The sequence below is a fragment of the Symsagittifera roscoffensis genome, chromosome 2 (assembly GCF_963678635.1).
Source record: "Symsagittifera roscoffensis chromosome 2, txSymRosc1.1, whole genome shotgun sequence".
Lineage (NCBI taxonomy): Eukaryota > Metazoa > Xenacoelomorpha > Acoela > Convolutidae > Symsagittifera > Symsagittifera roscoffensis.
The window spans coordinates 63716993-63730654 of record NC_087063.1 but is presented as its reverse complement, the minus strand read 5'-3'; the positions used below and the strand labels follow the sequence as shown (position 1 = coordinate 63730654).

The 13662-nt window shown below is 35.1% G+C and overlaps 1 protein-coding gene across 1 annotated transcript in view; it reads left to right on the top strand.

Annotated features, from left to right (window-relative positions):
* Nucleotides 1–13169, top strand: part of LOC134839079 (neuronal acetylcholine receptor subunit alpha-9-like) — a gene marked incomplete in the record, with an annotated part of 31835 nt that extends 18666 nt beyond the window's left edge. The window contains 6 exon segments of the mRNA XM_063854497.1: nt 833–968; nt 3145–3282; nt 3662–3768; nt 8349–8552; nt 11900–12201; nt 12872–13169. Coding sequence (XP_063710567.1) covers nt 833–968; nt 3145–3282; nt 3662–3768; nt 8349–8552; nt 11900–12201; nt 12872–13045 — 1061 coding nt within the window.
* Nucleotides 13170–13662: the final 493 nt, after the last annotated feature.

Genomic DNA, 13662 nt, shown 5'->3' with positions numbered 1-13662 from the left:
AAAAACGAAAGAAATTTTTCATTTTAGTTGTAAGAAATCTTCAGAAAAGTTTAAATAGATTGATGATGACATACGAGGAATGTATTTGTAGGCTGTGTCGCTTCTGACTCATGCCCATATATTTGGCCCTACGAAACACTACTAGATTTGATGATCTTACTTTCGAAGAAACTCGTGCTGTTTTTCAGGTATTTGGCATATTTGGTCACAAATTAACACTGATTCAGCGCAGCTACTGCTCTATCACGAAAAAAGTTCCGCGCCTTAAGACCGGCAAAGCAATTCGGCTATGAACAGTTTCAGCTTTTTGCAGCCGAAATTTGCAATTGGCGAATTGTCATTACGCTGGTGAAAAACTCTAGAAAACAGGCGTACAAGTCGAAGTCATAACTTATTTTTGAAAAAAAACCGTCAGAATTTTGAAAAAAATAGGCAAAAAAGGCGTTTTTAGGCCTTTTTTTGGATAATTTTGAAAAATATTAGGGTCTGTCAATCAAAAATGGATATCTCAAAAAAGTACAAGGGGTGGTCAACTCCCTGAGAGGAGAACGTCCGCCACCCGCCCCCCGCCATCCTCTAAATCCTCTGGTTGGTTTTAAAAAACGCTCTATGATTGTTTGGAAAAAACTTTTGGATTGTGAAAGAGTATTAACAATAAGGTTGCAGTTTTTTAGAAGCTTATTGTTGGTTTAGAAAGGGCCTGAATTTAGTCATCTTCTTTGAAAACTGATATTGAGATTAACCTAATGAAAAGATAGGGGGTTGTGAAATGATATCTAGATGTGAAATGCAGGACACATCATGACTAATTGTATTTGTTGCCGTGATTCAGGTTCCTGGACGTTTCCTCAGAAGGAGCTGGACCTGTTGAACTCCACACCCAATGGAGTGGTGGACTACTACATAGAGAACGATGCCTGGGAACTAATGGGAGTCACTGCTCACAGATCCATCAACGTCTACCCTGGGTTAATTCATATGACTCACAAGCTATATCTTTCTAATTATGACAAAAATCGGACAGCTTCAAAGATTTTTTATATACCTTGCAAACTTATATTCAAATTTTTAGATTAGTTGTCCAATTGAATTATAGCTGTCCGATATTGGCATATATATGGTATTAGTATAGGGAAGGAACTAAAGTGTTGGGTGAGTTTTTTGAGCAGAATTTTAGGTGCATCAAGGAAAGCTCTTAGTTTTCACGCGTGGTGTTATGCTCAAGCCCTGTTGGTCGTTAAAGCGATCGAAAGTTTTTTCCTCAAAACAGTTGTCTCAGTGTCGAGAAAATTGGTCTGAACTTTTCTGGTTTTCAGATTAAATAACACAAAAATTACACTTGCCAAGACGAGAGGCTGAATTTTCATTCTATCTCCATCGCCAATTTATTTTATAAGCAAAATTACGTCTCATTTTGCAGTTTTTTTTTCAAATAAATTCAATTGCTTAATACTAAAAAAACAACAGGTATTTGAAGAAAAATTGATTTTTTATTTCGGATTTTTTTTTTCAATCGTTGTGGCAAGCACATTCTGTGATATTTTTAAAACTTTTGATGTTTTTATATGGAAAAATGCAAGTCAAACTATTTGCCCTTTGCTTGATTGTATTTTTCGAATTTAAAACATTGGATCAATAGTTCACTGCCCCGGACAAACAAAAATTGCGAAATAAAAAATAGTCGCAAAGGGCAAATAAAATTTTTTAAACTATTTTGAGTTGTCCTGTTGAAATGACACTGTCCAAGAGGGGTGGATTTAGAGGGAGGTGCGGGGAGTGGGCGGACGCCCCCTCTCAGGGATTAAACCGCCTAACCAACCAAAGGGTCTTCCTTTTACTATTATTTTATGACATCCAATTCTGGCTAATCCACCCCAAAATTGTCTAAAAGAGCCATCGGCGCCAATATATACTAATTTTGAAGTGGAGCCAAAACTTTCCAAAAATGCCTTTTTCGGCCGTTTTTTTTTAAATTGCCTGCGGTGCAGAATTTGAGTCAAAACACAATTTTTATAGTGTTCTGGGAGCGCTGGGAAAATCAATTTCGTCGACCTAAAAAAATGTTGACAAAAATTTTGAAAATCCGCCGACACTGAGAAATTTTTGGATTTTTTTTGGATCGGCGTTACGACTAGTAGGGTTTTAATAAAAAAAATTACACTTGAACCTTAAAAGACACCTAAAAGTTTGAAAATTTTAAAGGTGCCTCTTAAGGGTTCAAGAGTATGATACTTTTTTAAACCCTATTATTCGTAATGCTGATCACAAAAAGTTCCAAAAAAGTTGTGTCGAGAAAAATTTTTTGTTCTCCAACCAGGGGCAGATCTAGGATTTACTCGGGGGGGGGGGGGGGTCGGATTTTCAAAAAACTTTGAAAAACGGGCAAAAAAAGACGTTCTTAGGTAATTTTTGGAAAATTTTGACCAAAAATTGCTTTTTTCGGCCCGCTCCTCCCTCAAAGTTAGGATATATTGGCGCCTAAGGCGCCTTTAGAAAAATTTTAAGGTCCGTCATCTAATGGATTTCTCAAAATAGTACAGAGGGGGACCCTTTGGGTCGACAGGGGGTCAAAGTCCAGAGGATTTCTGAGGTCGAAATCCCCCCTCCATCCGCTGGTGGTTCAAACTAAATGACATGAAACTTGTGGGGTTTGCCGGCAAAAATGGGATTAGTGAGTTAGTGCCAAAAAGGCTCTTTGGATAATTAAGGCTGGAAATCCTGAGGCGGGGCTACCAATATCCCCATAAATTCGCCCTAGATTGTCCAATCGGAAATTGAAAGTCGATCGAAATCAAAAAGCTTAAATTTGATTCAAAGTTGAGTTCACGCAATTATAATCTCAATCTGTAGGTTCCGATTTGAACAAATTTACAGACATTATATCTATACAAGTTTATCTATTCGTTTTTATAGCTCAGATATTATTTTATCTAATCCAGTTGGAATGTTTTTATGGTCTGGAGCAATATTAGTGGAGATTAGTGGGAAGGGTAATTTGACTTGTTTATTGTTTTCTAATTTTGTTTATAGATATTAAACTTTTGTGACTTGAAATTTGAGCTCAAATAAACTCGTGATTCTTAGAATGAATTAATTATAGATAATCATTTTTTTTTCATGCAACTAATGTTGTTTTTTCTCCAGGTACGATGACCCTTTGGTTGACTTGTGCTACCAGATCCACTTGAAAAGGAGGCCTCGTTTTTTCGAACTGAATATCATTCTACCATGTGCACTGTTGTCTGTCGTGGTCATAGCCGTGTTCTGTCTGCCCTGTGAATGGTTAGTATTCATTGCTCAGACTGCTCAATTATCAGTCTGATTCCAATAGGCAGAGCTATCAACAATTGAAAAAAATTGTGTTTACAACACTGAATCCTTCTCCTTCAAGATGTCGATGCCCTTGCCACCCAAGCGGTCCCTCATTTGGTACTGCATCATTTTTGAGCGAATTACACTAGTCAACCATTTTGTCTTTAAGAAGAGCTCAGAGAATTGAGAGTGCCACATTTTATGAACATCCTTTTCCCCTAGCAAAATATCAAAGACTTGTCCTATGTTTCTAAGTTTTCTCATCAGTTCATTTTGCCGAGTTGTTGACAAAAGCGCTGCCGTAAGCAGCATACGAGAAGTAGCATACGAAGAATGCGACTATGTTTAGTGGCGAGAAGATCACTCTGAGCATCACCATTCTGCTGGCACTGGCCGTGAACAATGTCATGATCTCGGAGAAGATGCCTCCAAGCTCCAAAAACTCACCCGTACTCGGTAAAAGTTCATTATTCGTCCGGTAACAAGACGAACCTGATTCTGTCAGATTGCAGTGCCTTTTCGTTCTGTACTTTTTCTTGAAATATTTTATTCCACCATTGAGTGTGGTATAGTTTGAGCATCAGAACTCATAACAGTTGCACTATCTTTGTAAAAATTGGAAAGTTATAACCTTTTAACAGCAAGAGTAACCAGTTACAGTGTAAAGGGCACAGTATAAATATACGACAGTCATTCATGAAATTTGTTTATTGAATTTTTTTTGTATTTCTTTGCTGTTTTTTTTTGTGTTACAAGAGTTGGTTGGAAAAAATTATTCAATGAACATTTGCGTTGAAAAGTACAAAAAAGCGTTTTATACTTTTGTACTAAGCTTTGGGAGAATAGAATTTCTCATTCGCAGATGAAAATGATTCTGAAAGCAAAATTTTTTAGGAATATTATTCTCGACAGTGAGAACAGTTTTTTCAAAAAATCACGATGGTATTTTGGAGTTCAAGTTATGGGTGAAAATGATTTATTTTGCGGCCACTCTTCTTCGAACAATTTTGTTTATGCTAGTCAAAATCGCGCATAAAAAACAACGCCATAGTTATATTTAACTGTAATAGAAAAAAAACAGGAACCATGACACAGTATTTTTTGAGCACGATTCTTTTTAGCTCAAAGAAAGAACTTAGGCAAACAACAGTGACTGCGCAATCAAATCTTTTCATACGCGATTTGAGTTCCCAGACGTGATAGTTTACAAAAAAAAACACTTTCTAAAATGTTTGCTCTGTTTTTGGTTAAGAAACCTTTTTGTTATTAATGTTATTGAAGCGATACCGTGACTTCGCCATATCCTCCCATAACAACACATAATTATCAAATCCATGGCGTAAAGAGTAGTTTTACTAAGTTAAATGAGGAAAACGAGCCAGAAGTAACTCATTTTAAGCACTGACCGAGAAACTTTTTTTGTTGATTCAAAAGTTTTCCACCAATCTGTGTCGCGCTGTTTTTTCTCGTTTTTTTCTCAATAAAAAGTATGATAAGTTGTTCCAGCTAAAGTTGTTAAAGTTGTTTTTGTTAAAGTTGTTTGATTTCTGGTTTTTTCCTATGTTCGCTTGAATCAAATTCAAACTCTACAATAACAGCTGTTCAAGCGAGCCAGGGGCAATTGGCAATCACGGTTCTTGGCTCCTTGCTATTTGCCCGCTTTGCTTAACCTCCTCACAACTCTATCTTGTAACTCTCTCTGTGGTTTCAAATTGCTCAAAGTAGAAAAAAAATGAACAAAAAAAATCAAAACTCTTTTATCTAATTCTTTTGGTAATTTGGTCAAAGGCTTTTTCGTTTCTCTACCAGTTGCTGGTATAGACACGCGTAATAGCACTCGAGAAAATGTGAAAAAGTGAAAAACTTTTTACGTAAATTTATTGAATTGATGAAATTGACAAAAGTTGAAAAAAGTGATTTTTTTAACATCATATTCAACACTCGCCAAATTGTTTTTTTTTCAACGAAACAGATGACACAAGTGATATAACTGAAAATTATATGTCTTGAAGTTCTTTGTTTGAAAGATATGAGAAATTCAATGCAAAATAAGGTTAAATTTCGATTATAAAAAAGAGAAAGTTTTTTCTCTCGGATAGAGGTTCGAAATTTTTCACTCATTTTAAGAGTGCCCGACAGATAAATTGGATCAACGACCTTTTTGAGCGTCGGAAAGAAAGTGTCGTTGAAATTATTCAGTATTATAAAATAAGCAAGCTTAGCAAATAAACAATATGATTTGTATTGTATCCTATCGGGATTTGAACTTGTTTATCCGGCTAGTGGGACTAAAATACATACGCTAGGCTATAAGAAAACTTGAAAAAATATTGAAAGTTTTCAAAAGGTAATCAATTCTTTGTTTAATTCCCCAATTTTCCCGGTAAAAAGTTGGATTTTCCCAGGAAAGTGAAAAAAAATTCCACTTCTAATTTGCCTTTTCCCTAGCTTGGGAAGCAAATCACAATGGAAAAAACATGAAAAAAATAGCAAAACTTTGCAGTCGTCACTTTCCTTGTCAAAAGAATAACTTAAAAACTCGCGGGGGCTCGTTAAAAGTGTCTATAGTTTCTGTTTTCTTCAAATGATATCAGTAATTTCAAATTGATCAAAACAAAAAAAAACTGAAAAAAGTCCGCACTTGCATTTCTGGGGCTCGAACTGCCTCCTCTCGTATTTTGGTCAGATTTTTTACCACTTCACTACCTGTTGCTTGCATAGACTCACTCGATAGAACTCATTAAAAGGTGAGAAAGTCATGTTGTTTTGATATGAAATCATCAAATTGATGAAATGGACAAAAAATGAAGAAAAAAAAAACGATTTTTTTTTTAAAATCAGAGAGAGCATGTATGATTCTGATCTTAGTGAAAAGAAAACAATAAAAAAGTGATACCTCTGCACTGAAAGTCGCATGTCTGTGTACTCGCTCGATATTAGACTAAAACTCAAACCGGTTTTTTGACACTGAAAAAAGTTTTTTCAAAAGTTTTATTTTGTTCGAATCAGGGCTGAAAGATTTTTAATATGTTATATCGGTCCCGCCACAGCCAGCTTGATCATTATTTAATTGGGATACCTGATTTCGCCTAAAAAAATACGAGAAACTAAAACACAACCAAAAACAATGTGTCTCCGCGTTTTAATTGATCGGAACAAAAAAAAATTAAATTCCTGAGATTTCTTCGGGGTAATACATCACCTCAAACTGCTGTTTCACGCCAGAGATGGTTTTTTCATAATGAAAACTACACAATTTAGTTTTCTGGTAAAGAACTTATGTAGAGTGATTTTTTTGTTAAAAGCCAACTTAATCATTGGGTTGTGCCCATCCCATTTGCGCTGAGTCTACACTGTAGATTTAGTCGACTGTATTTTGTGGCGGGAGACTCAGTAGAACCGTTTGTTTTCTACATTACATTTTTGGTATATTGGAAAATTTTTTCATCTATTGGTGCATCGGCGACTTTTGTTGTGCTGTCTGCAATTTTCAACGTAGACGCAAGTATTTTTGATTTACTCGTGTAATTTGCCTAATTATTAGCCCTGACGCTGAGTTTTCTCCCAGTTTTTTTTTATTTCTTATGCCTGGTCAGCACTCAAAATTAGTAAAAACGAAATTTTCAAGCCGGTTTTTTCTCGACACAATGAAAAATTTTTCAAAATTTTTAAATGCCATTCGAATCGCGACTGAGATGGCTTTAATATGATATATCATTTGTTCCATTTCGATGAACATTTGGGATCCTAATGTTGCGTTGAAAACAAAAAAAAACGAAAACAAAATTAAAAGGCACCTGAAAACGAAGTTCCTCCCCATTTTCATTGGTCGGAACTATAACACAAAAAAACACGAATAGTTTTTTTGCTTTAACAAATTGCTTTTAAACTTCACATCGAAATTTAAAAAACATACAATCTGATCCAGTTTCTTTTTCACATCGGGATATCTTTTTCAAAAAATTCACAACTTGAAAGGATTCTTGTTGAAGTTCAAAGAGCATTAAGAAAATATTTTTTTCATCACCGAAAATCAAAATTTAAAATCCATGATAAACCATCAAAATTTCAAGTCTCTGCTCATTCCTTGTATGTATAGGTTCCGACCACTGGAAGTGGGGAGGAACTCTGGGTTATGTTTTATTTTTTTAAATTTTTTTCCAAAGTAAACCAGGTACTTTTCAAAATGGTTTGTATCAAATATCATATTGAAGATATTTTAGTCACAATTCGTTCGGCATCAAAAAGCTTGAAAAGGTTTGCTCAACTTCGAAAGTATTTAGTTTGACAATTTCGCATTGTTGTCTTATTCCGAGCGTGTAAAACGAACGAGTTGCTGTTATAACAGGAAAAATAGGAAACACGTTTGGCTAAGCAATGAAAAACCCAGTTTTACGACAAAAAACTAATTTTCAAAGTTTCCTTTAGCGCTTCCAGAACAATAAAATTTCTTAGATCAGTCAAAACAGAAACGAAAAAAAAATGTTTAACGTCACGTCTTATAAATCTTTTTTTAAAAATTTTTGTTCATTTTTCCACGACAACTGTTGTCGGCTATGCCTTATATTTAGTCTTATATTCAGAACTTACGCTCTTAAGCCTATACCCAGTTCGTCTCACCGCAAAAAAAAATACAAGTTTGAAAAAAATTATGTTCTTTTTATCTAGTTTTCTTTATGAATGTGGTCGAAACCTTCGCTGCTACTTGATAATGACTCACATGTATTTTTACTTAACTTTTTAAATATCGATAAAGTCATTGAGTTGGATGCTCTTCTTTCGATGTTTTTGATCCAGGGATAGTTTTCAGTGGGTACCTAGTTGGTCTTTTACCTATACTCCATAATGTGATATTTTATTCTGAATGTAAATTAATTTTGTAATCTAACTGCATCCATACTGTGCGAATTTTATTGTCTTCTTTTTCTACCTGCACAGCAACTGGATACTCTTTTTAACAATACTTTTAAATTTTTTGTAGCTCCAATTTTGCGTTTTTATTAAAGAATGAAATACACACTCTTTATCTCTTTTAGGAGACTACTTCCTTGCCCAAGTGTCCTTGGTGATGGCATCGGTGTTCGCCAGTGTGCTGGTGCTGACTATCCACCACAAGGGCACCAGACGCAAACCCATCCCCCCTGTCATCCGCCAATGGGCCTTCGAGAAACTGGCCAAATACGTCTTCCTACAGAACTCGCTTACAAGTGTCCGGAAGAGGAAACGGTTCCCCGTCAAAGGTAACAGTGATACGAGAAATTTTGATAGGATGATTTTTAAGGCTCTCAAGATCACAATAATGTGTTTTACTTTGATCACAATAAATGGTCTGAAGAAAATTAAAAACAGGACTATAATCGTATATCAGTGCAAAGCCTTGAAAATTACGGTTATCTTTGAGCATGGATGCAAATAATTTTGGTTGAAAATATGCAACAAAACAGATTTTCTTTTCATTTTTTTCTGTACTTAAGCCGACCACACGCTTTGTAAAACATAAACTATCAAATTTTGCGCGTGCAAATGAAAACAGCAAAATCTTTTGCTTCAATTCAATTTGGAATGATATTTCGGACCATTGAAAACGGGGAGAAACTTTGTACTCGGGTGTATTTTAGTTCTTAATTTGTTTTCACGCAAATTCAGGTACCACAAACAATTATTGGAATGGGTCGAAAGCTTTATCAATAAAAAGCATTTTTAATTACGAATCGAACGACGCTAAAGGTTTTTGAGAAAGTTGTCCCAGTAATGAGATAAACTGGTATGAATTTTTAAAATTTTGTTTAATTTCGATCGAGTAACGCGATCAAGTAACGCTCTTCAAATGGAAATTTACTGTTTTCTAGTTTTTTTAAGATATAACTTGTTTTGAATGGTTTTAGCGCTTGTTTGGCAAAAAAGGGGGCTCTAAAAAACTAAAATTATTGTGCAAAAATTAGAAAAAGTTTCAAATATTCTTTCTTTTTCTTTTTCTTGCTTTTTTTAAAATTTTTTGAAAACAATTGTTGTCGATCATGCTTATATCATCAATTTTAGTTTTTGGATCCCACTTTTCACTAACAACGACACTAACTTTAAGAAAACAAACTTTTTTTTCCTTTTTTTTTTCATTTTTTCATGTAAATTAAGCCGCCCACACGCTATCTAAAATACAAAGCGTCTAATATTGCGCGTGCAATAAAAAAAAGCAAAATTTTTTGCTTCTATTCAAATTGAAATGATATTTCGGACCATTGAAAATGGGGAGGAACTTTGTATTCGGGTGTATTTTAGTTGTTTAGTTTTTTTTTTTCACGCAAATTCAGGTACCACAATAAATTATTGGAATGCGTTGAATGTTTTACAAAATATCAATTATGATTTGAATGAAGTTAAACACCTATGAGAAGTATGTCCCAGTGTTGAGAAAAACTGGTCTTAAATTTTTGAAATTTTGTTTAAATACGATCGAGTAACGCGATCAAGTAACGCTCCTCATATGGAAATTTACTGTTTTCTAGTTTTTTTTGTAAAGACCAAAATGGTTTTGAATGTTTTCAAGCGCTTGTTTAACAAAACAGGGGTTCTAAAAAACAAACATTATTGTGCAGAAGTCAGAAAAATTTTTGAATATTCTTTTTAAAATTATTTCTTTTTCTTGTTTTTTTTTCTTTTTTGAAAACAAATATTATCGATCATGTTAATCTCAACAACTTTATACGCGATCACTTAGATCTTGAATCACACCATTTACTAAAAACGACACTAATTTGAGGAAAAAAACTTTTTTTTCTCATTTTTTACGAACCCTTCCGCTAACCCTATATGTCAAAACAAGTTACGCGTAAGTAATCCCAATTTGAATTATAGAGTTTAAAGAAAAATGACCGCAAATGATATTTATATTTGATTTCGAGCTTTTGGCCCTAATTTTTTTCAGATGGTAAAAAAAATTCCGCCAAAAATTGCTAGTTAAAAAATTTATATTGAAATCGTCTCCGAAAATGTATCCGGCAATGGCATCGGAAAAAAATGGAGCATTTTGTTCGCAATCAAGAAGTAGAGAGGAAGTTTGTATTCGAGTTTTTTTTGTTGGTTGTTTTCCAGGTTCCCAGCCACCTGGTAAAATTACAAAATATTTTTGTAATATCTTTTCCACGCTCTTCATTTGATCAATTTCTCCAGTTGTTCGCACTGGAATGTTTTATTTCAGTTTAGATAAGCGAAAGTCATTTTCGCAGGCTTTTGTGAAACAATTCTCAACAATCATTACGCAAACTAATTAAAGCTTTTTAAAATAAAAATCACTAACCGCAAACACACGTTAGATTGGTTGATTAGTAAGTATATCACAAGCAAGTTTGGCAGTAGTGATGAGATTCATATTTGAAACTTTTGATATACTTAACAATTACCCCCCTCCCCCTTATGGTGTCTAATGAAGAATCTTCATTCTTCTCAATGCAAACAGAATGTTAACCCTAAAGCTTTCTAATCAGAGGTATAATTTTGTTGCATTCTGATTGGTCACCATTTTGACTGACTTAACTTTCCCTAAAATTTTCTTCAAAACCCTTCTTAGAAAAGAGGCTAAAAAGTGTTGTACGCTTTGAACGTTGATTCAAGCGGTTTTCAACCAATCCTAATAAAAAAATCGACTTATGATCAGAAAATGTTTTTTTTTAGGTTTTTTCTATTTTTTTTTTTGCAAACAAAACGGCAGTGAGATCTTTTTTGCTCTGCTTGCACGGCAACCGGCTAGTTTTTTCTTTAATTTGGTTTTGCACGACCACAGAAAGTAGACTGCCGGTGTTTTCCCAGTAGAACTCAGTTAGCCCGAAAATAAACTTCAAGTGGAGTCAGGTGATATATCACATCGTTTATTATATCCGTTTAAACAAGATGCAAGAAAAATTTTCCATAGCTGTCCCAGTTTCAAGAAAAAATGGTTGGAAAAATTTGCAAAAAACAGCAAATTTTTCTCGAAGCTGGAACAGCTATGGGAAATTTTCCTAGCATCTCATTTAAACGGATACAATAATTGATGTGATATATCACCAGACTCCATTTGAAGTATCTTTTCGGGCTAACTGAGTTCTACTGGGAAAACACGGGCATTCTACATTCTCTCCCACTTTCACTGGTCGTGCAAAAACAAATTTAAGAAAAAGCTAGCCGGTTGCCGTGCAAGCAGATCAGAAACCCCAGATCAAGTTTTTTTTTTATAATTTGTTTTCTGAGTAAAAGTAGCGCTAATTGAGAATTCAGGATTGGTTGGAAACCGCTTGAATCAACGTTTAAAGCTTGCAGCAATTTTTAGCTTCTTTAAAATGAAAAATAATAAATCCACTCGCCAAGTGATGAGTGACTTTCACTCCAATTTTATCTTAAGCGCCCACAGGTTTTCAAAACAGGTTTTTTCTCGATAATGAGGATATATACTTGGGCATGCAATGATAAACCAATCAAAAAAGTCAGTATACAGAAAGTAGAGATGCCAAATTATTCAAAAGTTAGAAAAGTTGCAAGAATTTTTTGTTTCTTGAAAATCAACTGGTTATTCATCTTAGCTTATGTCTTTGATTGTTATTGTTGATCTTCCAAGGTCATCAAACGTTTCTGATGGCGAATGGAAGCGCCATGAAAAACGGAAGCCGAGCAGTTTCAAACAACTTAAACGACGTCCAATACACAGACAGCGATGGTAAAGTGGAAAACATGAAGTTCCCAATGATAGCGAACCACGCGTGCGACCGTCGGGACACTTCGGGAGGAAACGTTGCGGGAACACATCGGAAGAACAACAACGCAGAGGATTTCTCGAATTGTGAGCAAATAGCCGAGGAAGTTGAGGTTATGAAGAAATCTCTCTTGCAGATTCGAAACTTCATTCGGCAGCATGAACAGGCAAGCTCGTGAAAATGAATTGCTCGTACATTTGATTGCTGTGTATCTAGGTCACATTATTTACATTTTTTTTCTGTCAAAATTTTTAAGGCCAAATCAAACAAAAAAAAGCTAGATGATTAATAACAAAACAGATTAACCGTTAGAGTACCACATATTTGTTATCTTCAGTTTTGTACCTGAAATCAATTGAGCTTTAATGGCGAGCACGAGCGGATTTAGGGGTAAGGCTGCGGACATTTTCTTTCTCAGGGATTCGACCCCCCTGCCGACTCAAAGGGCCCACCTTTGCACTTATTTAGGATCTCTATTTTCTGCTGACGGTCCCTAAATTTTTTCTAAATGTGCCTTTCGCGCCAATATCTCTACTCAATTTAAGGGGGAAGCGCACGCCGAAAAAACCCGATTTTTGTTGGTCAAAGTTTTCGAAAAAGTGGCTAAAAACGTCATTTTTGTCCCGTTTTTTTTTGCTTGCGGAGCAGAAAATTTGGTCAAAATAATGTCTTTTTTATAGTATGAGCGCTCGGAAAAGCTTGATTTAAGTTGACTAAATGAGTAAATTGAGGCGTCGTTTTAGAGTCCGAAAAGAATTTAACTTAGTAGAAAAAATACAGATTACTCATATTGTTAATTTGATTTTGAGTATGAAATTTCTGATTGTTGAACACAGGAAGTGGAGAATGAGACAGAGTGGAAGGAATTGGCCATGGTGATTGACAGACTGTTCGCACTTGTCTTCTTCATCGTCTCTTCGATCGTCTCAATTGTGTTCATGCTTCTCATGCCACTCGGCGCCGAATGGCAGCTGCAGAACAAACTGGCCAATCCAGGATGCGACCACTAGTCCTCCTTCTTACATTTATATGCAGACTTAATTAACACTATTTGCTATAATTACTGTAGGTTTTACTTTTTCTAAAGGGATTATATTATAACAACTTTTGCATAAAAATAAATCTTTACTTCGACATTTTTGTTTAGAGCTAGATACTTCTATTGATGGCGTTCTTTGATAAAAGCTTTTGATAACTGAGAAACACTATTCTTCAGAGAAGGCGCCCGGGGGAGGGGGAGACATTATTTGATACGTTTTCAATGGCATCACTCTTCGGTCAACCAATTTTCAAAATTTTCAGATGCCAAACTGCAGTAGTAAAATATAGAGTGGAAGGGCAGTACGACAACCGTTGGATCCATGGCTTAACAAATGGCCCAAAAAGCCCACTTTTTAAAAAGACCATTACCGGAGGTGTTGAATTTCTGCTGAGGTAGCTTACTTCATGGTTTAGGCAGAACTATCCCAAAAACAAAAGGGATGAGCTTACCAAGTTGTACAAAATCAAAATAAAATTCGTAACTACAAAGACTAATCATTAATTTTAGCGTTAATGGCGTAAGGCTTTGGGCATTATTGGCATAATCTTCTCAGCACTAATGGCGTGAGCTAGAAATCTTTGAAGG